A 27,444-nucleotide genomic window follows, 5' to 3' on the forward strand; every position below is an offset into this window, starting at 1 on the left:
ACGTATGTTTCTCCTGATTAACAAGCGTAACATAAAATAGCATACAAATCACCTCAAGACAAGATTTCAAAGTGTCAGTTCTCCAAAGTTCACAGAACTCTCTCCCAACTCAAAACTGATGGAGTTGGATGAAGTGCGTACATTTTAGTTTCTTTATTCAAAGCCTTTTTCTAAAAAAAAAATAGATGAAGGACCTTTCTCAACTCTCATCAGCGATGAATGTGGATTATAAATTTTTACAGTCAAGTGCAATGCTCTGACAATGGATATTATCCATGAAAGTAACTGAAGTGGGCCCGTCTGCCGAAGAACTCATTTAATGATTTCAGGTACCTGGCAGAAGGAATTAGATTCAAAATTCCATTGAGCACATAATTAAAATCGGCGTGGTTCTGTGCAACAAGTGCAACCAATACTTCAGAACAGGCAGACCGTACCACCACATTATCACTGCAACACTTCTCCCACAACAGGTTCAACGCAGGGCTCTGGGGGGAAAAAGAAATGATGATAAGAATTGCATCACAATGGTCAATTAAAATGCCTAGCTTATCACTTCAGCATACTAGCTAATCATTTTCATCAACTAGTCAAGGAAGCTGAGACTGCCCTTAATGTTTAATTCATCTTGCTCATTTCATTAACATTAACAGCCACGTGTAAAGTAAAAACATAAATATAAACTCAGCCAGGACTGCAAAGAATGCTCAGAAACCGTCTGCACGTTCATGTAATATTCAGAATCTCCGGCATTCTTCAGTAAGATGAAAGAAACAAATAATTTTATGCAATATTTGTGAAGCTGACTTTTTCTGAACTTGCTTCCACCAATCGCCAATAAAGTGTTAGAGGGAAATGGGGCAGAGCCTGGAGTAGTGCAGTTTATTCCAGGATTTTGAATAGATATTTGCTAACCAACCTATTTAAGAGATGTTCCGACACACTTCTGGAGCCGGTAGTACTTGAGCCCAAGCCTCCCTAGCCCAGAGGCAGAAAGTCTACCACTTCGCCACATGGGCCCAGCCCAGGATTTTGAGGATTTCCCCAATAATTTACAACAGGTGCCTTCCCATATTGCAAGTTAAAAGAGGTTGCAAAGGAATTCCCTGATTGCCTCCTTCAACATCCTTGCCAGTTTGGTGGTTGAGAGAATGCCTTGTCGCTGTCTACCTTGTCCAGACCATCTCTGTCAAATAGAGTCATAGAGTCATACAGCCCAGAAACAGACCCTCGAGTCCAGCCAGTCCATACTGAACATAATCCCAAGCTGAACTAGTCTCACCTGCCTGCTCCTGGCTCGTATCCCTCTAAACCTTTCCTATTCATGTGCTTGGCCAAATGTCTTTTAAACATTGTAACTGTACCTGTATCCGCCACTTCCTTAGGAACTTCATTCCACACACGTACCACCCTCTGTGTAAAAAATTTGCCCATGCCTTTTTTAAGTCTCTCTCCTCTCACCTTAAAAATGTGCCCCCTAATTTTGAAATCCCCCATCCTAAGGAAAAGACAACTACCATTAACTCTATCAATATTTCACATTTTTTACAAACTTCTATAAGGTCGCCTCTCAACCTCCTACGCTCCACTGAAAAAGGTCCCAGCCTATCCTGCCTTTCTTTATAACTCAAACCTTCCGAACCCAGCAACATCCTGGTTAATCTCTCCTAAACTTTCTCTGGCTTGATAATATCCTTCCTATAACTGGGTGACCAGAACGAGACACAGTATTCCAGATGAGGCCTCACCAATATCCTGTATAACTGCAACATGACTTCCCAACTCCTATATTCAAAGGACTGAGCAATGAAGGCCAAGCGCGCCAAACATCTTTTTAACCACCCTAACTATATGTGACGCAAACTTCAAAGAATTATACACCCCAACTCCCTCTGCTCTACAAAACTACCCAAGGCCCTACCATTATTAGTATAGGCCCTGCCCTTGTTTGTCGTACCAAAATGCAATATCTTGCATTTATCCAGATTCAACTCCATCCGCCACTTTTCAGCCCATTGACCCATTTCTTCGCTGACTACTATACCACCAATTTTGGTGTAATCCACAAACTTACTAACCATGTCTCCTATATTCTCATCCAAATCATTTATATAAATAAGACAAACAAAAGAGGACCTAATCTTCCAACCTTCTCTTCTCCAAGCAAGACAGTCCCAACTTTTCCAAACTATGAAATGACATTTCCACACCTATGCAGCCATTCTTTGATGCACTAACGCCTTTGCATTTTACATTGTGTTGTGGAAATGCCAGCGTTGGACTGGGGTGGATAAAATCAGAAGTCACACGACACCAGGTTATAGTCCAACAGGTTTATTTAAAATCACAAGCTTTCGGAATGACATCACCCGATAACCCCTGATGAAGAAGCAGTGCTCCGAGAGCTTTTGACTTCACATATATCCGTAGCACTATAACCTGGTGTCACGTGACTTCTGACTTTACCTCGTGTGACAGCAGAACTGGACATGGGACTCTATTTGAGGCTGAGCCAGCGTTTCGTACCAGTTTAACGTAACCCCCATGCTTTGGTTCTCTTTGAAGCTCTTGATAAAGCCAAGGATAATCAATTTCATCATTTAAGATACATTTGGACAGGTACAGGGATGGAATGGATACGGACTAAACACAGGGAAATGAGACTAGATTAATTGTAAAAACTGGGCAACATGGACAAGTTGGGCCAAAGGGCCTGTTTCTATGCTGTAAACCCCTATGACTCCAAGTGCTTTACAAAGCAATTTCTCAAATTGTCTCCCACTTTCAATGACTCACACAAAGAGGTCTTCCTGCTCTTATAGTCTCTTTAGAGTTACACCTTTCATTTTTTGTTTCCATTGAAGTCTTTCAGATTGTCAGCAAACAGAAAAGGCAGTCTCTTTTCATAGTCTCTTCGCCTCCCTTATCTGCTTTTGTTACTTTCCATCTGAATCTTCTATATTCAGCATGGCTTTCAAATGTACTATCCACCTCAAATCTTTCATGAGGAAAAAAAAAATCTTCTCTTCTTGACTTTAAGCCCTATTTCTTCTGTCATCCAGCAAGCTCTCCACTTGTTTTCCCTACCTTTCCCATTTGTGCGAAAATATCTTGGCAGTGCCTGAACACACACTTCTATCAGGTAGCCCACTGTTCAGTTACCATGCTTCATGCCAAATTCTGACTCCAATTCATCTGGATCAGACACTCTCATACCCCAGTTAATCACAGTGGTCTACCTCTGGATCGCTCAGTGTCCTTTTCCATGTAACCTAGAGCTTATGACACAATAATCAATCTCCGGTAAATGTTCTCCAACTATCACTTAATCCACTTGGCCCACCTCTTGTGCAGTATTCACGTCCCATAATGTCTCCTTTTCATTGGGCTGGAAACATACGACAGTGGAAAGATTGCCTGGAAACACACTACGCAATTCTAACCCTCTCTGTCCTTTATCCCTCTACTTGCACGGTCTAAATTTCAATCACTAAACTTAACTACTTTAATTTCTCAATAATACTTACAACTTTCTGTTGCTTTTATAATGTGCATTTCTGGCAACTGATACAATTTAGTTCAGGATCGTTGCAGACGGCTACTTAGAGGAGTTACATTGACACGGGAAAACAAATATTCAACAAATTACATTGACATGACATTTTAAGAAAGTAAAGTTGCTTCCCAGAAGCAAAATCAGAAAAAAATGAAAATTGAGCCAAAGGAAGAGCTGTCAGGAGGAGGAGTAAAATCTTAGAGTTAGAACTTAACCAAGAGAATGGTGAAAGAATTTTCTGTGTTTGAGGCCTAGATGACATATGACATGGTCACAAACATTGACATTTAGAAGCAGTTGTGAATTCTCAGTTGATTGTAGGGCTGCTGAAGGGTATGGTGATACAGAAGCAAAAGGCAACAAAGGGATTTAAAAATCCAGATAAGGGTGATATATTGGAGACAACAGGATACCAGAAGTCAGTGTAGATCAACAAAGGCTTGAGCCAAGAATTTAGCAAAGTTTAATGGCAGCAAGTGGAAGATCATTCAAGTCCAGAAGTCAAGCAAGTTGTCTGGTAACTCAGGGCAGCACAGCAGGTGGAATTTAGGGTCTGAATCACAGTCTAACAACACAGGAGAATGATGCATCAAAGTGTAGGCCCGAGAAAATTCTACCATATCCAATTTCAAACAGCAACACTGCTGCACCACATTAATTTCAATTTTCATGTATATTCATTTCTTTAACTTTACTAACACCTGTCAACATGAACAAAGCATGTGCATTTGAACACATTACAAAAGATAGCTTGCATGGGTTTCCAAACTAAATATGGCACCAACTCTACTGAAGGCATGTAGAGTTCACTAAACAATGATTACTATCATACAGGCTAACTATCAATGAAGGTGAAATCATCTTTCTAAATCCACAGCAGGGTTACCAGACCTGAAGGCATACAAAGACAATGTAATAGCAATTAGGCCTCAAAAAAAAAAAGTTTTGTTACTTGTAAATGAAAGAATTAAGGGTTTTCAGACATGACTATGATTACTCTAAATTGCCCTGGACCACCTTAAGAGCAGTGTTAAACACAAACCTGATCTGAAGAATAACTTATCGGAGACGATGACCCCTTTTCCTTTAATACAGCAGCAACCAGTTGTCCCACAGCCTATACAAAAAAAACACTTTCAATTTTTAGGTGAACACCTCAGAAATTAGTTTTATTCAAATGGAATAATTTCTAAAATAGAGAAGTATCATACCTGCGACTGGATTGTTATATTTTGGAACTCAAATCTCCTCTTAAAATCTTCTGACATTGTTCTCTGCCTTTAGTGCATTTTCCAAATAAGGTCTACAAAACAGAATGAGAAACTGTTAATATTGTGAACTCTGTTGATGGGCCTTGCAAATTACTAGATAGAGTCATCGAGATATGCAGGACCGAAATAGACCCTTCGGTCCAACTTGTTCATGTTGACCAGATATCCTACATAAATCTAGCCCCATTTGCCAGCATTTGGCCCATATCCCTCAAAACCCTTCCTATTCATATACCTATCCAGATGCCTTTTAAATGTTGTAAATGTACCAGTCTCCACCACTTCCTCTGCTAGCTCATTTTGTACACACACCACTCTCTGCATGAAAATGTTGGCCCTTAGGTCCCTTTTAAATCTTTCCCCTCTCACTGTAAACCTATGGCCCCTAGTTGGAAGAAGAAATGTCTCTGTATGAAATGTGAGATCCCTTATGGCACTTTTTGAGAACATTATTGAACAATGTTGGACTCTGAGCCCCTCTTGTGACATATAGTCAATGGATTGGTTCAAGAGCTAGCTATAATATGTTGTAGATGAGGAAAGAGGGGTAAAAAGGTAAATAAATATAGGGAGCAGATTCAGAGTTCAGGGCCTCAATTGCTGAGCTATCAACAGAGCAGTCATTAAGATAGGGACCTCAAGAAAATGGAAGAGGCTAAAGTTGAAGCAAGCTTGATATCGGAGGGTTATGGAACTGGAGAAGGTTAAAGAGTTAGGAGGGGGCAAGGCCATGGAGCTACTTGGAAACAAAGATGAGAAATTTAAAATCGAGACCTTGCTTCACCAGTGGCCAATATAGTTCACTAAGTGCAGGGATTATGGATAAATGGAACCTAACGCAAGTAAGCTTACTGGTATTAGAAATTTGAAAGAGGTCCACTTTACACAGGATGGAAGGGTGGCCAGAGTTCTGAGAGAATATTCAAGCCTGGAATACAAAGACTTAAGGAACAGAATTATAACAGTGGAGATGGAGGCTTTTTCAGCCCCTCAGTTCTGGGCTTGGTCTCCAAGAGGTTTCTCACTCAACTGCCTTCTCTCCATTATCCTGCATATTCCTCCTTTTCAAATGACCAACAAAATCTCTTTTGAATGTTTCAATTGAACCTACCACCACCATTTTCTCAGGTTCTGCATTCTAGACCCTAACCATTGATGAGTGATAACCTTTTCCTCAAAGCATGTTTGCTTCTTTACAAATTACTTTTAAACCAGTGCCTTCCCATCCTCAATTTTTTTTCACAAGTAGAGGCATTCTCTTCTGATTTACTCTGACCAGCTCTTTCATGATTTTGAATTGCACAATCAGATCTCCTCTTTCTTCTTCTGTCCAAGAGAACAATCCCAGCTACTCATTCCTGGAACCAGGTCCATAAACAACTTCTGCATCCTCACCAATGCTTTCACATCCATCCTAAGGAGCAGCATGCAGAACTGGACACATATGAGGCCAAATGATAAATTGGACATAACATCCTTGCCTTTTAATCTGTTGCCTTTATTAATAAAGCTTAAGATACCGTATGCTTTATTAACTACGCTCTCAACCTGTCCACTCATCTTGAATGATTTATGATACATACAGCCAGGTCCCTCTGCACTAGCACCCACTTTACACCCTTTTCTCTTATATTGTTTTTCCATATTCTTCTAACCAAAGTATATCACCTTACACTTCTCAGCATTGACATTCATTGGCCCATTCCACCAACTTGTCTACATCTTTGTGAAGTTCTGTAATCAAAATGAGTGAAGTTGGACAATGTTAAAGAGGCAGGCTTCATAATGACACTTCACTCAAGTTAAAAATCTCATCTCTGGCTCGAATAGAATTGAATCAATTATAGAATAGTAAAGGATGGTAGAATAGATTTTAATGTATTAGATGATAATAGAATGTAGAATAGGATATAGAATACAAAATATAATTGAAATTTATGGTCACATGTATTTTTACATGAAAAATACAGTAAAAAGTTTTAGAAGTCACCCAAAGTTGCAAACAGTCTGGCTCTGCACTCACTGACTTTAATTCCTCTCAGCTATGCAACTCTTCAATTTTAAAATGCTCATCCTTGTTTTCAATATTTAATTTACAAATAATAAAACATTTTTATGCCTGATGGGGATTACAGCAAAGAACTACATTTTTATGAAAGGAAACTTCCAATTCTTGCCACATGTCACTCTGCTAAATCAATCAACAAGACAACACAGCAGCAGTGGTTTTACTACACTTGATAATTTTAGCTCTCTCAATAGTCCATGTAAGAAGACAAGATTTTGAGATTGAATTATCAATTACTTCTTTGTTATGGTCTCAAATGACTGCCCTACACAGCAAACCAGATGCTCTAGAATCAGTCAATGTAGTATGAATTAATGATTGTAGTCTATTCTCCAAGCCTTGGCACTTTCATTTTTGAATTAGCTTTGGTGCCAATTCTACCAAAGTATTGTCATCCCCAAGTTCCTCAGTCAGGAATTCAATCTTAACTTCAGGCACAAACAAACAATGCTGATATTGTGAGGGTCTGCTTAACTGTTAAAGGTGCTGTTTTGGGTCTGATGTCTGCTGTTCCAGATACACAGAAAAGATCATGAGGCACTATTTAAAGATAACCAGCTGACATCTGCTAATTTCCTGGTCAACACTGATCCTTGAACATCACCGAAACAGGTTATCTCATCATTAATCTCACTGCTCTTTGTAGAATCTTGCTAGACAACTTATAATTTCTCAGCAAATACAATTCAAGGATACTCCAACTGGTTCTAGTTTTGGGAAATCTTGAGGTTGTTAATGTGTTAAATAAAAAGCAAAGTTCTCGCTTTCTTTCCAACACCTTTACAACCGAAGGGTCTGTTTCTATGCTGTAGAACTCTAGGACTGTATAACCCTTGGCAGAAACATTTACCATTCCTTCCTTCCTTCCTCTTTCAGGTTTTCCCATGTTGCACCAGGTCACCACAATGCTGGGTGCTCATTCCTCATGTAAACCATCGTTTTTGGACTTGGCCGATGGTTTTACAGCCAAATTCCCTTCCAGCCATGAACTATCCTTATTTATCCAGGTTAGGGAGCAGCACTGACACAAACTGGTCTTTTCAGTGGTCAACAGCACTGAATTGGGACTTGAAGCCAGGTCTGTCCAGCTTAGAGGCACAAAAGGAACCCACTTCAGCTCCTGCAGTGGGTTCCTGAGTCTGAAAAATCCAGTTGATTTTAAAATGATATCAATTCTTGTGTCATTGATAAAGGAATCTAAGCATATTAGTTCTTAAAGTATCATCCAACATGTTCAAATCTTGGACCAAAGTAGCTCAAACAAGATTTAATCTCAATACATCATTGAAATTATGCGGAATTGTGGATCACATAACTGAACAAGTTATTGTTTTTTCAATCTTTCTATTTCACTCACAATTAGCAGCAAGTTACTATTTAAATATTCAGATATATCCAACAAAATAATTCACCTTATTTTTTGCAACATCTAATCAAGGGAAATTAGACATTACCCATAAATGTACATAGGTGCAATAATTGAAGAGTTTATATTCCTCTAAATTATGAGTGGGAGTTGCCATTATAGCTAGGGTGCAAAGTTTGCACTGATACCTAAATTGTAACATACTTATGCCATTTACTTGATTAGCCATTCAGTTGCAGGAGATTACAGAAAACAGTTTTTTTGCTTCTACTCATACCTCACCATGTAATACGATCATGGCTGATCAAACACCGCAATGCCTTTTACCCACGTTATCCCATAACTCTGTGCATCATTGAAAAATCAAAAATTTAAGCAAACTCTACTTTTTTATTATTTATTTATGGAATGAGAGCATCGCTAGCTTGGCCAGCACTTTTTTTTCCTTTCCCCAACTGCCCATAAGGTAGTTAAGTGTCAGCCACATTGCTGTGGGTCTGGAGACACGTGGGCCAGACTAGGTAAGGATGGCAATTTCCTTCCATAAAGGGCATTACAGAACCAGGATGGACTTTTCTGAAAATGGACAAGGGTCATCACCAGATTCTTAATTCCAGATTTTTATTCCACCATCTGCCATGGCAGAGTTCAAACCTGGGTCCCCAGAATATTACCTGGGTGTCTGCATTAACAGTCCAGCAAAAAATACCACTAGGCCATCACCTCCTTTGCGTAAAGCATCTCCTCTACTTTAAATATATTCACAGTCTGAGTTTCCAGGGTACAGAATTCCAACAATTCATTGCCCTCTGAATGACAAAAAAATTTCATCTCAGTCCTACATGGCATCTTCTTTATTTTTAAACTGTGCTCCCTAGTTCTAGGCACCATGAGGAGAAACATCTTACCTGCATCTATCCTGTCTATCCCTGTAAGTATCGTCTAAATTTCATTGAGATCACCTCTCATTCTTCAAAACTCTAGAGCATACAGGCCCGGTATACTCAATCCCTCTGCACAGGATAATCCCACCATCAGCGGGAACAAGACCGGTCAAGCTTCATCGCACTCCCTTTGAAGGCAATAATATATTTCCTGCATACATCAGTTCAGATGCGATCTACTCAAGCTCCTATACAACTGTAGCAAGACTTTATGACTTCCAATACTGAGAAGCTCTTGCAACAAAGATGAACATCCATTTGTCTTCCTAATGGTTTGCTCTACCTGCACGGTAGTCTTCAATGGCTTATGTCAAGGACACCTCGATGACTTTTGACATCTACACTTTCTAACCTCTTACCATTTAAGAAATACTCTATACATCTGTTCTTCCTAACCTCACACCTTTCCACCTTATCATCCACCTGTCATGCTTTTGTCCAAATCCTCCTGAAAATGTTGCACATCTTTTTCACAACACCCATTCCTGCTTAGCTCTATCATCTGCAAAAATTTAAATTTGGTCCCCACCTCCAAATGATATGATATATATTGTAAACAATTGGTCCAACTACTGATCCCTGTGGTATTCCAGTCACAGTCTGCCAATGGAAGAATAACCCATTTATTTCAATTCTCTGTTTTCTGCCTGTTAGCCAACCCTTAATGTATGCCAGTACATTGCCTTATTTACCTTGCCATTTAATCTTGTTAGCCAACCTCCCGTGGAAGGGCCTTATCAAAACACTTCTGCAAATCAAAATATATGACATCCATCAATGCCCAGTCATCAAATTTGTAAGCAACATGCTCAAAAGCCTCCAACAACTTGGTCAAACATGCTTTTGCAATCACAAATCCATGCTTCTTGTGCCCAATTGGATCATTTTTCTCCAACTGTTTGTTCATCACATCCTTTTGAATAGGTTCCAGCATGCCTTCAAAATTTCTCATTCAAGTTGAGCTACCTAACTTTCAAATATAATGTTGTCATATTTTGGTATCGCATCCCTAAAAAGTTTCTTTTACAACAAAAATTATAATAAAGTCTTTTTTAGTTACAAAATATTAGATCAAAAATAGTGTATTCTCTAGTTGGCTCTTCAACATACTGCTCAAGAAAACCATCTGTAACATACTCCAGAAGCTCATCACCCTCAACTTTATTGTACAATCAGTTTACCCAGTCAATATACAGACTGAAGTCACCCATGCTAATTGTTTTGCCCATGCTCAATACTTCTCTTATCTCCTAGTTAATATGATGCCTGGACTAACATTACTTCTTGGTGACCTATAAATAACTCCATCCAATGTCCACTGTCCCTTCCTGTTTCACAGCTCCATCTAAACAGATTCCTCAAATTATTTTTCCAATCCAAGGTCTTTCCTTACTACTGTACTGACCCCATTTCATTATCAACACTACACCACCTCCTTTTCTTCCTGTCAGGCCTTCCTACATGACAAATATCTTTAAAGATTCAGTTCCCAGTCATGGTCACCATACAGCCAGGTTTCTATAATACCAATGTTATTTGAGATGTATTCATCAAAACTATCAATTGCCATTAGGTTATTGATTAAAGAAAAATAACGCCCTCATAAAAACGTTTCCCTCCCTGAAAGAACAATTATTATTTTGAAAAGAGTTACCTTGTACACAAGTATTTTTTTCTAAAGCTATAACTTGGAGAATAATTTACATATGGATTTTATACAAAATCCCCTTCAAGTATTTATTCAACTCCCTTTTGAAAGTGACTCAATCTTAACGTACTAACCCTATCAAGTAGTGCAATCCAAATCCTCACCCAAATAACCACTCATTGTGTTAATATGTTTTTCTTTATGTCATCTCATTCTTTGGGCAATCAATCTGAACCCACTGGTTATCAACCTTTCAGGGTCTTCCCTCAGCCTTCATGCTATGAAGATGACCCAGTTCCTTCATATCTACCTGTAAATACAACAACTTAAAACCCAAAATGTTGACTGCTCCTTTCCTCCAGATGCTGCCTGGCCTGCTGTGTTCTTCCAGCCTCCTGTTTGTCCAACTTCACACTAAATGCATTTCAAGACGCTGTTTCCACAAAACTAACATCAAGTAGTGCAACCTGGATATAATGTTTGGTCATTTGTGATTAACCTGTAACTGCTCTCAGTTAAAGATGCAACGAGAATAAATATTGCAGCTCCAATTCTCTCACCAGTCTCCTACAGTAAATTTTGACCTATCAATGTAACAAAAACAACAGTGTGCATTTGCTGACTTATGGTAACGTTCTGCATGATAAGGTATAACAAATGAGTGATGACAGCTTTCTAGCAATAAAACAGATCTCTTCATGCAATAACAAATTCAGTCAATTCACCTTAGTGGTAGGAAACAAAATAATCCTGTCCAGGTACGAACTGACACAGAAGATTACAGGAGTTCTTTGAAAGCAAGCAATGAATACTGTTTCAGCGGTCATTAAATACCAGAGTGCAGTTGGGCAAGTGAACCAATGTCAACATTCTAGTCAGAATTTAATTATGGGTTTATGGCATCCTTTAAAACAGCGTATTTTCTGCTTGGTAGAATAGAGTTGTAACAGATAAATATGCATGCCTGTCACGATGGAAATCAGAACTCATGTCAACAAAGCTGGCCTAACAGGAAGTGACAGGATGGAAATAATTCTATAAAAACGGTTCATAAAGTTACTGAGACTCCCATAATGTCAGTTTGATGGAGGATTGCATTTGGAATAGGCATTAACCTTGAACTAAAGTTCAACGCAGAATCATCCAAATTGTGTAGGTTTTGAAGAAACCCCCAATTACCCTGGAAAGGGCTTAGTTTGAAATATAATTAGTAGGAACAGGCAAAAGCCACTGTACCCATTCAGGTCTCCATTTTAATTAGCGCCACTGTCAGCATTTGGTCTGTACTGCATTAATGGAAAAGCTATTTTCCCTTCATGATTCTATTTACAAAATAGAATGCCACTAAATATGTGAAATGGCTACTAGTTACTTTCTGTACTAACTGTGCCTGACACAGTGTGCAGAACTGAAATAACTGCACAGAGGCCAGTATCCCATCAACCCTTTACTTACATCTCCCTTTACTTACATGTGCACTGTGCATGATCTGTGAGCAGCCAGCTCAGGGCCAGTCCCTAGAATGAGGAGACTCTCTAACACTCCTGCTTATATCTGTCAGCCAGGACTCCCTGATGGACCCAGGTTAACAGCCCCAATCAAAGATCTCAATATAGTCAATGAGATCCACCTGGCCGTTGTTCCAATTGCTACAAGGACCATGTTCACTTCTATGTCAGTACAAAAATTTCTCCACTGTGATACTTAGAAGCTTCAGCAGCTCCTAATTTCATTGCATTTACTTGGGGTTTCACCGAATACTCAATGGCAGGAGGAGGCTGTCTAATCCATCATGCTGGCTCAAGAGCAATCCAGTCATGCCCATTCCTCCACTCCCCCTGTAGCCCTGCAGGTTCATTTCCAGGAAGTTTTGGTTGAGTTCTTGATAATGTCCCCTTCCACTATCTTTGTAGGCAGCAACATCCAGGTCATTACCACTCTCTGTAAACAAATATCCTTCTTCATATCCTACTAGCTTAACAAAACTTTGTCCCCAAAGCCAACTGGGAATAGCTTTTCTTTGTCTACTTTGTTTACATTCTTCATAAATCTCCCTTTGATTTCTTTTGCTCCGAGGAGAACAATCCCACATTCTCCAGCCTAACTTTGTCGCTCAAATGCCTGGAACAATCTAGTAAATTCACTGTGCACTCTGTCAAGGGTCCTCCAATTCTGCGTGCCCAGGACTGGGTATAATCCTAGAGTTGTTTCTCATTTCGAAAATGATATTGCAGTGAGAGAACAGACCAGGAAGGGCTATAATAGACCACACAGGAGGATTAGATGGTTAGGAAAAAGTCAATGGAGCACTGGGAATCAATGGATAACCAGACCTGGACACTCTCCCATCAGCAGGATTGAAGGAGGAATGGGGGCATGTAAAATCCAGTGCGAGGGCTTCCTGCAACCAATCTGAGATCTTACTGGAAGAGATATCAGGTGGTCCACCCATTCTTGGACGTATTGGCTAACTTGCAATCCTCATTCTATCCCTGAAATTTTGTTCACAGTGTGGAAAAGCACTACCATACAGGAAGCAGAGGCTAGTGCCTGTCAAGGCATTGTGGCTGGGGAGAGGGTAAACTCCCTTTTGGGCCATCTGGGGGGCCTTCAACCTTTGACCTTGGAACCATCCAGACCCTTCAATTTTGGTGGCAGTCTGTTGTACCTGTAGCGGCCACCACAGCTCTACAATGTGGCATCTCCTTCCAAGTAAGGGGTAGTAGTTTCACCTTAAAGCAAGTAGCACAACCTCAACATTAACATGCTGTCAGGTGACCATCAGAATCATGGCTGGCTCCCCCCAACCACCAAGACATTTTAATCACAGCACCTTCCTCTGAGAGAATGACATTCACCTTTTTTCTGACACAATGTTGAAGAGTAACTGGCCTTCAACTTGGTGACCAGATCCAACAGGCTGGACAGTAAATTGCTGTAATCCAATACAGGAAGCATAATTGATTTTCTGCATATGGAGAACTGACAGAAAAATAGCTAATTTAAAATTACGAACCAACTTAATCCTACCTGGATCTAAATACGTTTACAGAGTGCAATGAAGAAAGATTGCAAGGAACTCAGGGTATAGAAATACTGTCATATTTCCAGTTGGCCAAATGGCCTTACTCTGTTCTGTAAATTTTTTGTCTACTGCACAATGCAAGTGTATTCCTTTCTAACCATGTTATCTCCCATGGTTGAACGTTCCAATTCATCAAGGATAATGGAATTTAAGCAAAAGTCATGAGACAAGAGTTTTCCAAAATGTGGAGCACATTCTCAACAGACCAAGATAATACACAACACAATCTCAAAGACGAAAAACAAAAATCATGATTTCTGCCTTTCTCATAAATGGAAACCAAATGAAATGCAACACCTAGAGAAAAAGCATATGCATCTGCATGAAATTTTCAGCAAGACGTTTATTTTACTGAAGACAGTTAAGACATAGAGCTTATAAATGTCAGCGAACAGGCACTTGTAACGCACTGGTACTGTGCCTACCTCTGGATCAGAAGGTCCAGGTTCAGGTTCCACCTACTCCAAAGATCATAGATCGCAGAATCCCTGCAGTGTGGAAACAGGCCCTTCGGCCCAACAAGTCCACATCGACCCTCAGAGCATCCCACCCAGACCCATCCCCCTTTACCCCGCTAATCTAGGCATCCCTGAACACTACGGGCAATTTAGCATGGCCAATCCACCTAGCCTGCACATCTTTGGACTGTGGGAGGAAACCGGAGCACCCGGAGGAAACGGGGAGAACATGCAAACACCACACAGACAGTCGCCCAAGGGTGAAATTGAACCCGGATCCCTGGCGCTGTGAGGCAGCAGTGCTAACCACTGAGCCACCGTGCTGCCCTATGTGTACCTCCGAACAGGGTGATCAGAAAATATCTATAAACGTCAATGAGGAATTATTAAATCTGATTAGCTTCATGATGGTTCCCTCATGTATTGCAAAACAAAGTTTCAGGTTTTTGTTCAGAGATCAGTTGCATTGGATCAACGTCCAATATATGGAGAGTGTTCTGCATTACTGTTTGCGTTTCTCATTTATGCATATTTCAATACTTCCTACACATTTCTAACCAACAACCGAGTTTCACTAAAATTAATTATGACTCTTCATTTCATCTAGTTAGATTTACAACATTGTTATGTTTCATTTGAAAAATATATCCTTTATTTCTCTACAGCTCAGTATCATTTCAGGTATTTTATCTCTTGAATATGCAAGTAACCTTGCTTTACGCAGCTGAGGCACTCGTATTTAAATACATTTTGCATACAGCATTATTACGTGCTTCTAAGGATCTAGTTCAAGTGAGCAAACATTTTAAAAGAATAATTTTTAAACTTAAAAAAAAAACTTTTGAAAACGCAGTATGGTTTAACTAGCTTTGATGCTGTTGTCAGCTCCTGAAACCTTTAAGTTCCTTTTTTCCTAATACCGTAGCCAAATCAATTCACCATTTTACCCTGGATTTCATTTTCAGAAATCTGATCATCGTGGAAATCGTAACTGGAACCAAAATTTATGAAGCAACCACCCCTGCATTGTGACTCACATGCAGTACACTGACTAAGCTTTCTTTTAAAAAACAGATGAACTGGCAACAAAACTTGAAGCCCATTACGGGTAAAACATTTTAATTTGAGCCTATAAAACTGCTCATAAATAAGTCTTCTTTTAAAACTTACAGTCAAATAGTCCTTAAAAGAACTCTTTTTTTGTTAATCTATGAAAGTTGCAGCACTTAAAACGTTTGCATTGACAGACTCAAATAATAACGTCAAAAAAAGATGTAGGCTGTTCGCTATTCTTTGGAAAGGTTACACTTACTGTTGAATTGGTGAACTGCATCTGTTTTAATGAGATTAGGTCAGTGAATCATTTGTAAAATGCTGTTGGCATGGAGAATGCAATTCTGGAAATAATGGGACATTTGTAGAGCCAGTTCCAAAAAAACGTGTTGCATTGTTAACTTCTTGCAACTCTGTCAGGAAGTCACTTTCAGATCTACAACATACTTTCTGAAAGTTATAAAATACCTTATACGCTTGTTGTGACTTTAATCAAGTTACAAATATTTAGAGGCCACTACAAGGCAGTAATTGAAGTTCAGTTGACTGTGGACACTTTCAATCAAAAATAACAAAACTAAAACTGCTAGAAAAGCAACTCAGGAAGGTTAGGTAGCACCTGTGTATAGAGAAAAATAAAGTTATCACTTCAGATCTTCCTTAGAAGGAAAAGGTTAGAGATGGAATAGGTTCGAAGCAAGAGATGGGTGAACAAGGACAAAAGGTTACAATATCATGAAGAATCAAGATAATGCCTCTTACCAAAAGATTGAAGGTTGAATGCTTTATAACTAATCTAATTCAGTACTCTGTAACATAAATTAGTGGACCATTAATAGAGTTCAAAGGAGGCTTATATAAACAGTCAAATTAGAGATAATTCAGCCTCAAGACTATTTACTCCTTCAGATGAGGAATACCAGTATGTAAATCAGGTATTTTTACATCATGAATAGCATGGATTCAATACAAAGCAATGGTTCTTCTACTCTGGTAAAAGTCATACTTTAATTCTTCTCTTGAACCAATGTGACACCTTCATTTTTGGACCAATCTTCCTTATTCACAATCAGGGTGCCACTTTGGGTCTAAACATAGGCAGATGCAACTTCTGGCCTCATTTTCACTCTGCTTGGACTGAATGCTGGCAGATTCTACAAAAATGTTTAAGACTCTCTTACGTACTGAGATAATTTTGTTTGTACTTTGCATTTATCTGAAACATACATTTTAAATTCTGAAGTTTCCCGTCTGCTCTGATGATAGATCAGAAACCCAACTATTAATGGGCATTTTCTTTAATTTAATTCTAATTTTTTTTTGTTTAAAAAAAAAAGGATAGCTATAGAGAAACTGTGGATTTAAATTCAGCAACTGTCTGGCAAGGTTGTGTATGAAGCCCATGAAATTTCATACACGTAACTTGCACAGGGAAACCTCAAACAAGTGGAGAATCAACAAGAAGAGATAACCAGGGACTGCACATTTACCCTCCACTCTCCGCAGAGAGCAATCTCTTGCAGACATGTCTGTTTTATCCTCAGGGAATACACTAGATCAGGGTTCAAATAGCCTGTTTCAACTATACTGGTGTGGCTAGTGGGACTGAAGGTTTGAGCGCACCAGACTGCATGTGATTTTCTGATGAAGGGTCTAGGCCCGAAACGTCAGCCTTCCTGCTCCTATGATGCTGCTTGGCCTGCTGTGTTCATCCAGCCCTGCACCTTGTTGTCTCAGATTCTCTAGCATCTGCAGTTCCTACTATCTCTGCATTTGAGTATTAATGTGCTGTGAAGGGCCCCTCATTACCCATGTGGTAATTGAATAGAATAATAATGTAGCAATTCAAACACATTAAATGATGTGTCACGACAACAACATATGGGAGTTTCTTGAGTTCAGTTTGATCCTAGGGGACACATCTGCAATAACTGTTTGAGGGTTCAGCAGTGTTGGCTCAGAATTTGAGCTGGGAGCTGAATGCACCATGGAGGGGGAGAGAAAAGTTACATGGGTACTTTCTGCTAGGGTTTGGCTGGTCTGAATCGGTCATTGCTTAGGGATAGTAGACTGTTAGACAGATAAGGAAGTCCAGAACGCAGAGATCCCCACCACTTGTAATTGTTCAACAGATTTTAAGGTTCTTTCAGTTTGTTTGGATGAGAAGGAGAGCTGCAGGGATGATGAGCAAACTGATGATGGCACTGTGTACAGGAAGTCATTCTCAATGGGGGTGCAAAAAGGAATATATAGTTTTTTTTATTATACATATTCACTCGAGAGTGTGTCACTGGCTTCGCCCAACATTTATTGACCATCCTTAGCAACCTTTGAGAAGGTGGTGGGGAGCTGCCTTCTTGAACTGCTGCAGTCCTCCTGTAGGTTGACCCACAATGCTGTTAGGGAGGGATTTCACAGATTTTGATCCGGCAACAGTGAAGGAACGGTGATATGTTTCCTTGTCAGGACAGTGAGTGGATTGGAAGTGGAATTTGCAGGTGGTGGTGCTCCAGTGTATCTGCCGCCCTTGTCTGTCCAGATTGAAGTGGTCGTGGTTTGTAAAGTGATGCCAAAAGGATCTTTGGTGAATTTGGGCAGTGTATCTTGTAGATATACTGTTCTACTGAGCATCGGTGGTGGAGGGAGTGAACGCATGTAGATGTGATGCCAATCAAGCGGGCTGCATGGTGTCAAACTTCTTGAGAGATGTTGGAGCAGCCCTCATCCAAGCAAGTGCGGCGTATTCCATCACAGTACTGACTTGTGCCTTGTAGATGGTGGACAGGCTTTGAGGAGTCAGGTGCTGAGTTTGTCACCTAGCTCTGACCTGCTTTTGTAGCCACTCTACGTGAGAAGTCCCATTGAGTTTCTAATCAATGGTAACTCCAAGGAAATAGATAGTGGCAATTCAGTGATAATAGCACCATTATGTATTGAAGGGTGATGATTCCATTGTCCCTTACTGAAGATGGTCATTGCCTGGTATTTGTGTAGCCCAAATTTTACTTGTCACTTGTCAGCCCAAGCCTGGATATTGTCTATTGTTGCATTTGAACATGGACTGCTTCAGTCTCTGAGGAGTCACAAATGGAGCTGAACATTGCACAATCATCAGTGAACATCCCCACTTCTAACCTTATGATGGAGGGTTGATTGATGAAGCAGCTAAAGATGGTCAGGCCCAGGACACCACCTTAAGGAACTCCTGCAGCGATATCCTGGAGCTGAGATGACTAACCTCCAACAACCACAACCTTCTTCCTATGCGTCAGGCATGACTCGAACCAGCGGAGAGTTTGCCCCGATTTCCTTTGACTCTAGTTTTGCTCTTTGAATCCACACTCAGTCACATGGGGCCGTCACTCCTATCTCACCTCTCGAATTCAACTCTTTTGCTCATGTTTGAACCAATGCTGTCATGAGGGGTCAGGAGCAGAGCGGCCTGGCAGAATCCAAACTGGGCATCACTGAGCAGGTGCTGTTTAATAGTATTACTGATGACACCTTCCATCACTTTATTAATGATGGAGGGTAGACCGATGGGGTGGTTGTTAACCAGGTTGGATTGTCCTGCTTTTTGTATACAAGACATATCTGGGCAAATTTCCACATTGTTGCATAGATGCCAGCATTGTAACTGCAGCAATCTTCAGCCAGAAGTGCTGAGGGGATAATCCATCTTGGCCTTCCCCGGTGATCCCCACATCACAGTCTTCAGCCACTTTGATTCACTCCACATGATATCAAGGAACAGTTGGAAGTATTAAATAATGCAAAGTTGATGGGCCCTCACAACAATTCAACAATAGTGCTAAAGCCTTGTGCTCAGAACTTGCTGCTCCCCTAGCCTTATCTTTCGCACAAATTGCTCTTCCACGATCAAGGATGGGGAGATTTGTAGAGTCTGCCCCTCCATTGAGTTGGTTCATTGTGGCAGGACTGCAGAGCTTAGATCTGACCCGTTGGTTGTGGAACCACTTAGCTCTGTCTGTCACTTGCTGCTTACGCTGTTTGGTAGCTTCACCATGTTGCCACCTTATTTTTGGTGCTGCTCCTGGCATGCCCTCCTGCACTCTCCAGTGAACCAGGGTTGATCTCCTGACTTGACGGCAATGGTTGAGTGGGAGATATGGCAGGCGATGAGGATGCAGATTGTGTTGGAATACAATTCTGCTGCTGTTGATGGTCCACAGGTGATAGTGGGCAGTATTGTCAGACATTCTACAATGAACAGTGCAAGCCCAGAATACTGTGTTGCCTGCCTGGTGCCAGGGTTTGCGATATAAGACCATCAGATATAGCAACAGGAGTAGGCTATTTGGCCCCCTCGAACCTACTCCACCATTCAATAGGATCATGACCGATCGACATTCTGCACATTCATTGTCCGACCCTTACTCCATAACACTTGATTCCCCTTCTGATCAAGAATATGTCTCAGCCTTAAATATACACAAGCGCTCTGACCCCACAGCTCTCTGTGGCAAGGAGTCCCAAAGACTCACAACACTGACAAAATAAATCCGTCCTCATCTCAGTCTTAAATTGACACCTCTTTATTCTGAAACTATGCCCTCCGGTCCTAGACTCTCCCTTGGGGGGAAACGTCTTCTCAGTATTTACCCTGTCAAGCCTCTTAAGAATCCTTCATGTTTCAATGAGATCACCTCTCATTCTTCTAAACTCCAGTGAGTAGAGTCTCAACCTGTTTAACTTTTGCTCATAGGACAATCCCCCATTCCAGGTATCATTCTAGTGAACCTTCTCTGAACCGCCTCTACTGAAATTATACCTTTCCTTAAAAAAAGGGGACCAAAACTGCTCACATTACTCCAGATGTGATCTTGTACAGTTGCAGTAAGACTTCCCTACTCTTATATACTCCAACCCCCTTGAAATAAGGGCCAACATTCCATTAGCCTTCCTGATGACCTGCTGCGCCTGTGTGCTAGCTCTGTGCTTCATGTACAAGTCCCACCAAGGCCCTGTCTGTTGCAGCTTTCCTCCATTTAAATAATACTGCTCTTTTGTTCTCCCTTCCAAATGAAGGACCTCACGTTGCCCACATTATACTCCATTTGATTTGATTTATTAGTCATGTGTATTGAGGAACAATGAAAAGTGTTGTCTTACGTGCTTTATAGGCAGATCATACTATACAAGTGCATCAGGCTAACAGAACAGAGTGCAGGGTACAGTGTTACAGCTCCAGAGAAGGTGCAAAGAGAGATCAACATTAACGTTAAAGAGGTCCATTCAAAATTCTGATAACAGCGGGAAAACTGTTCTTGAATCTGTTCATGCGTGTATTCAAACTTTTAGAATTCTGCCCAATGTAAGAGGGTGGAAGAGTGTATAACTGGGATGGGAGGGATGTTTGATTATGTGGGTTGCTTTCCCAAGGCAGCAGGAAATATAGATGGAGTCAATGGACGGGAGGCTGGTTTGCATGATGGATTGGGCTGTGTTCACAACTCTGTAGTTTCTTGCACTCTTGGGAAGAGCAGTTGCCAAACCACGCTGTGATGCATCCAGATAGGATGCTTTCTATGGTGCATCTATAAAAACTTCCAAGTCTTTTTTCCCCTACTGACTTAAACTGTCGACAGATCTCTGTAAACTGTTGCATCCACTTCTTAACTTGCCTTTCCACCTATTTTTGTGTGGTCTGCAAATCTGCCCACAGTTCATTCACTTCAATCCTGCAGATCTGCTCATGGCTGGAAAGGAACTTATAGAGGGAGGGTAGTATCAAATGTCACTTGGGTACCAACGGTTTATGCGTGGCAAAGAAGGCGGGTGTGCACAGTCAGCATGAGGAGTTGGGCACCAAATTTGGAAGCAGAACTTCAAATGTCATAATCTCTGGATTATTACCTGAATCACATGCAAGTTGACAAAATACACAGTGTGGGGAGATGAATGCATAACTTGAAGCCCGTTGTAGGAGAAGCAGGTTCTACTGTAGTTCACAGGGCACTGGCACCTGTACTGTTGGGACAGTTGCTACTTGAATGTGCTGGGCCCAGTGTTCTTGTGAACCACATAACTAGGGAAGCAGAGAAGATTTTAAACTAAGTAACGGTGGCAAATGATCAAATTTTGGATGATGTGTTAAATAGAAGATAGCGACAAATCCAACAAGGTATTAGATGGTAAATGATAAACAGGAAATGAAAGGAAGGGAGAAACTACAAATTTAAGTATAAGCCAACATATAAGGCGAGAGGCTGCAAACAAATAAAAAGGATGAAACTAAAGATTCTGTATTTGAAAGTACACAGCTTTCAAAAAAAAAGCAGCTGAACTGAGAGCACAAAGAAAAAGTTCAATCTGGTAAACAATACAGAGATCTAACTGCAGGATGACATGGATTGGTATCTGAATATTGAAAAGTACAGAATGTTTAGGAAACAAGGAAAAGATACAAGGATGGCTCAGTTAGTTAATTACGTTATTAGTACACCAGAGAGGATGACCAAAGCTCAAGAAGCCAGGATGTGGAAATGGTTTGAGTAGAAATGAGGAATGATAAAAGCAAGAAGTCATTCATGGGAGTGCTGCATAGACTTCTAAACATTGACTACACGATAGGGTGGAGCATAAAAGAACATATTACAGGAGCTTATCATAAAAGCATAGGAAAAGTCATGGGAGATTTTAATCTTTCCGTAGACTGGAAAAGTCAGATGGGAAAATGTAGCATTTATGAGACGTTCATAAAAAAATTTTTGGGGATAGTTTCTTAGAACTACATGTTCTGGGGCTAATCAGAGAGCCAGCTACACTAAATTTGGCATTGTACAACAAGATAGGATACATTTTGAGATCATTAATTAAGTTGCTCCTAAGCAGCAGTGATCATAACGTGACTGAATTTGACATTTCAGTTTGAGGAAGAGAGGTGTAGGTCTGAGACTATTTCTTCAAAGTTTATAAAAAGGCAATTATGAGGGCATGAAAGCAGAGATGGCTAAAGTGAACTGGCAAATTATGCTGAAGAATAGATCAAGAGAGGAAATGAAGTGGCAGGCATTTAGGGGATATTTCAGAACATATAGAGTAGGTAGAATCAGACCAGACCCTCCAAAGCATATTATGGAAATAGCCTGGACCCTAACCTGCATTTTTTTTTAATCAGGCAAGTGTAAGGAACCGTGTTCCAGATTTGATTCGAACGGTTTACCACTAAGCTTTAATCAAAACACACTTTTTTCTTACAACACAGTTAAAATGCAACAAAAAGAAGAATTGGTATGACTCTACTTTATGGAAGTACTTAACAAAATAATGTATTATTTAACCACTAAATCATCAACTTGTTAGAATATAGGTAGCATCCCATAAACACAACCTTGGCAAAGGCAATTCAGCAACACAGTTATTATTCTCATGTGCTATCTCTCTCAAGTCCAGAAGAAACTATCTGCCCCTATTGTTTTTTAAAAGGAAGCCTCTCATCGAACAGCAAAGTCTATCATTCTAGCAACAAAAAACTCCAGTAACATTCTCAACTAACTAAGAGCACAACCAAAATCCTTTTTGGGTCTGTGTGAGCATGATTCTTTTGCCTTATTTAAAAAAAAAAGCAAATTCAGGAGTTGCACGACACCAGGTTACAGTCCAACAGGTTTATTTGAAATGGCATGCACTCCGAAAGCTCGGGATTTCAAATAAACCTGTTGGACTATAACCTCCTGTCGTATGACTCCTGACTTTGTCCACCCTCATCCAACACTGGCACCTCCACATTAAAAAAACACGCAAGGAGAACCCAATGGTTTACCAACTGCATGTCTGAGGAAGACATTTCAGCACCTCTGTGACAATACCGCTCTGCAAGAGAAACAGGACTGAACCCACCTCTCTTAAAGGCACAGAATTGTCACACAATGAATTCCTTGGGATAAACCGACCATTTGTGGCGAGTGAGAAAGATTCAAGTTAACAATGGAACTTCAAGAAATGCATGTAATTGTGCACAAAAATATGGCAAGTGAGAAAACTAGACAGAACATAAAAAAGTGAACAATTACGAAAAAACAAATGAATTGGGAAGGGAAAATGAGAGTACAACAGAAAGCTTACCAGAAATATAAAAATAGAAAGAATTTCTCTAACATTTTTTAAACTATAAAAGAGTTAAAGTTAACACAGGACTGTGGAAAGAAATATTTCACAACCATCCTCATACTCACTGTTTTCACTAAACAGTTACTTTTCCAAGTTTGTGCAATATGTTAATTATATTGAATAACGTCTAGTTCCCTCAAAACTCAAGACTGGGCATCCATGAGGCATTGTGGGCCATCAACACCAACCTCATGGTCCAGCATACCACCCCGATCCACCATTACCATCAAGCCAAGTGGTCTCTGATCAGCCCTGTTCTCCTTTAACTGCTCTCTGTTTGCATGCTTGTAGATGACTTTGGGATTTCCCTTTAAGATAGCTGCCAGCTTTTCTTGTAGCTCCTCTTAGTTGCTTTTTTTCACCAGCCCAAACCTCACCCACCAAAACCTGCAGTATTCTTCTTGAGTCTCAGTTGTATTTTCTGCCTTACAGCCGTCATAAAGATGTAAATTGCAATTTTAGTCTCTGATTGGCCCTACTCCTCCTGATGAACGATACTGCTCCTCACAACATGAATTATCAATATTGACGTTCATTCAAAATAAACAGCACAAACGCAACAATTTCTTGTTAAGATGAATGAGAAGCTCCAGCAACTGGGCAAATGATCGAAGATCATCCAAGTAAAGAAAGCTCCCCCTCAAGCATAAGGGTCTAGGCCCGAAACGTCAGCCTCTCTGCTCCTATGATGCTGCTTGGCCTGCTGTGTTCATCCAGCCCTGCACCTTGTTGCCTAAAATAGCCAGTGTCTTGTTCTGTGACTCCTCGTTCTAAAAACTCTTCAGTTGGGGGAAAACAGCTTTTCAGTATCTTCTCTGTCAAGTCCCCTCAAAATCTTATGTTTCGATGAGATTACCCCCTATTCTTTTAAATTCCAGACAGTATGTTCTTAGTCTTTCTTCATAGGACAATCTTGAATTCCAGGAAGCATCCCAGTCACTCTTTGTTGCACCATCTGTAAGAGTATATCAACTCGTTGTACAACGTTCTCCAGATCTACTCTCATCAAAGACCTGTACAATTCCTCTCCACTCTTGTTGCCCAAACACCTACTATTTGCCTCCCTAAACTGGCCTGCTGCAAAACAATGTTAACTCGGAACATTTCATATAGGACACTAATTCCTTTTCTAAAACATATTCTGCTTACTACCCTCACTTAGAGTCATAGAGTTCTTTCTATATTCATTTACGGCCATCACTGGCTAGGGCAGCATTTATTGCCGTTTCCTTAATGCCCAGAAGGCTGTCAAGAGTCAACCATATTATAGCATATAGAATCCCCTTCGGCCCAACAAGTCCACACCAACCGTTGGAGCATCCCATCCAGACCCATCCCCCTATAACCAACCTAAGTTACACATCCCTGAACACTGTGGGGTAATTTAGTATGGCCAATCCACGTAACCTGCACATCTTCAGACTGTGGGAGGAAACCAGAGCACCTGGAGGAAACCCATGCAGACACGGGGAGAATGGCAAACTCCACACAGACAGTTGCCTGAGGGTGGAATCAAACCCGGCTCCCTGGCGCTGTGAGGCAGCAGTGCTAACCACTGAGCCACCATGCCGCCCTACAATATTACAATGGGTCTGGAGTCACATGCAGTCCAGACCAGGTAAGGATGGCAGATTTTCTTCCATAAAGGACATTTGTGAACCAGATGGGTTTTTCCGACAATTGGCAATGCTTTCATGGTCATCATTAGATCCTAAATTCCAGATTTTTATTGACTTCAGATTCCAACATCTGCCCTGGCAGGATTTGAACCCAGGTCCCCAGAATATTACCTGGGTCTCCAGATTTAGGGTGTAGTGATAAAATCACTAGGCCATCACCTCCCCTTCAGAAACAGACCCTTCAGTCCAACTTGTCCATGCTGATGAGACATCCTAAACTGACCTAGTCCCATTTGCCAGTCTTCGGCCCACATCCTTCTAAACCCTTTCTATTCATGTACTCATCCAGATGCCTTTTAAATATTGTATTTGCACCAGCCTCTAACATGCCCTCTGGCAGCTCATCGACCCTCTCTGTGAAAAAGTAGCCCCTCGGACCCCTTTTAAGTCTTTCCCATCTCACCTTAAATATATGGCTTCCAGCTGTGGCCTCCCCTTCAGACCGTGGGGAAAAGACCTTGGCTATTGAGTTGCAAAATGTCCCCTGTACTTCACCTGCCAGCTCATTTAATCTGTCTCCCTTGCTTTGCAGACTTGATAATTTTTTTCACTGCTTAAGTCCCCACCTCACGTTGCAACGTCAGCAAACGGGATACATTACTGGGCTACTCCATCTAAGTTATTAAAATAAATTGTAAATAATTAAGCACCCATTCTTGAAACATACCAGCAGTCACATCTTATTACGAAAATGATCAATTTATTCCTACTTTCGATCTCAACTAATCCATGCCAATGCATAAACAGAAATTGCTGGAAAAGCTCAGCAGGTTTGGCAGCATCTCTGATCCAGTGACACTTCAGAACAGTGTTCATGCTAAAGCATTATCGCCAACCCCATTAGCTGTACTCGCTTTTTTTTAAAAAAAAATCCAATTCTTTGACCCATAATGGACTCGATTAATCGGTTTAGACATTAAAGCCTCGAACTGTACATCCTACATAAACTATTAAACTGCTAGAAGTTATCATTAAACTCAGACAAATTTAGACAAGGTCAGAAGTCACAAGACACTAGGTTACAGTTCAACAGATTTATTTGAAATCACAATCACAAGCTTAGCTAGGCTTGTGATTTCAAATAAACCTGTCGAGGATTTTAATCTGGTGTCGTGTGACCTCTGACCTTGTCTAATCCAGTCCAACACCGGCACCTCCACATCACAAATGTCGGCGGATTCCGAAACTCGGGAAGTGGCCAAATCAAACGCCTCACAGTTTACTGACTGGACCTTTCCATGAGAAGCAAGAGATGAGGACGAAAGCTGGAGCTGGTCGTTCCGCAGCCCGAGGCATGGAAGAGCGGCCCGGATAAACAGAACTCACAGCTCTCGGTGGGGGGGGGGTTAAAAAAAAAACAAACCATGCTGTCTCCGAGCCTTATCCCTTCCGTGGCTGGCTATAGCACGTTGCAATGTCGTGCGCCTTTGTGTGTGTGTGTGTGAAAAACCGGGAGAAAATACAACGTGCAACCCGATCCCGGGCTGGGAAAGCTCACCCCTCCCTCCACATTGCAGCGCCGAATGTATGAATGACCCTCTGAAATTGCAACATCTGACAATTACAATGTAACACACCGCAACGTTCCATAATACTTTACCCGGAAACCGAATGCTCTCCCGGCCGCACTCACTGCGCAAGTCTAGACGGTCTCCACCCACAATTAGCCTTGACGTGGACGGACTGATGAATACACAACAGGTCCCGAGAGATTCTCAAAACCATCGCGCAGGCTGCTTTTTGTGCCCTGCGGTGAAACCGAACAAATTATCAGGAATCCCGGCCTAGCCGTGCATCGTTGCTATCTTATTCGCGCCAGCTCACGTTTTAGGGAACTTGTGTTCGAATCCCACCAGGGCAGGTTAAAATGTCGAGAATTTCTGAATGAAATGAGTCCCAATTGTCAGGGGTGGGGAAAGCCCATCTGGTTCCCTCACGCCTTTTAGGGAAGGAGAATCTACTGCCCTACATGTGACTCCAGGCCCACAGCAATGTGATTGATTCCCTACTACCCTCTGAAATGGCCAAGTGAGCTAGAGATAGTAGGAACTGCAGATGCTGGAGAATCCGAGACAACAAGGTGCAGGGCTGGATGAACACAGCAGGCCAAGCAGCATCATAGGAGCAGAAAGGCTGACGTTTCGGGCCTAGACCCTTCAGAAAATGATGAAGGGTCTCGGCCC

The 27,444-nt window shown here is 41.0% G+C and overlaps 1 protein-coding gene across 1 annotated transcript in view; it reads right to left on the minus strand.

Annotated features, from left to right (window-relative positions):
• focad (focadhesin) overlaps nt 1-26,982 on the minus strand; it is a 187,727-nt gene extending 160,745 nt beyond the window's left edge. Inside the window, exons 1-4 of the mRNA XM_048619555.1 lie at nt 26,862-26,982; nt 4,768-4,859; nt 4,599-4,673; nt 334-488 (exon numbers count right to left, since the gene is read on the minus strand). Of these exons, the coding sequence (XP_048475512.1) occupies nt 334-488; nt 4,599-4,673; nt 4,768-4,824 (287 nt within the window). The 5' untranslated portion in view covers nt 4,825-4,859; nt 26,862-26,982. The remainder of the gene's footprint in view (nt 1-333; nt 489-4,598; nt 4,674-4,767; nt 4,860-26,861) is intronic.
• Nucleotides 26,983-27,444: the final 462 nt, after the last annotated feature.

This window comes from Rhincodon typus, chromosome 3 (genome assembly GCF_021869965.1).
Source record: "Rhincodon typus isolate 14 chromosome 3, sRhiTyp1.1, whole genome shotgun sequence".
Classification (NCBI taxonomy): Eukaryota; Metazoa; Chordata; class Chondrichthyes; order Orectolobiformes; family Rhincodontidae; genus Rhincodon; species Rhincodon typus.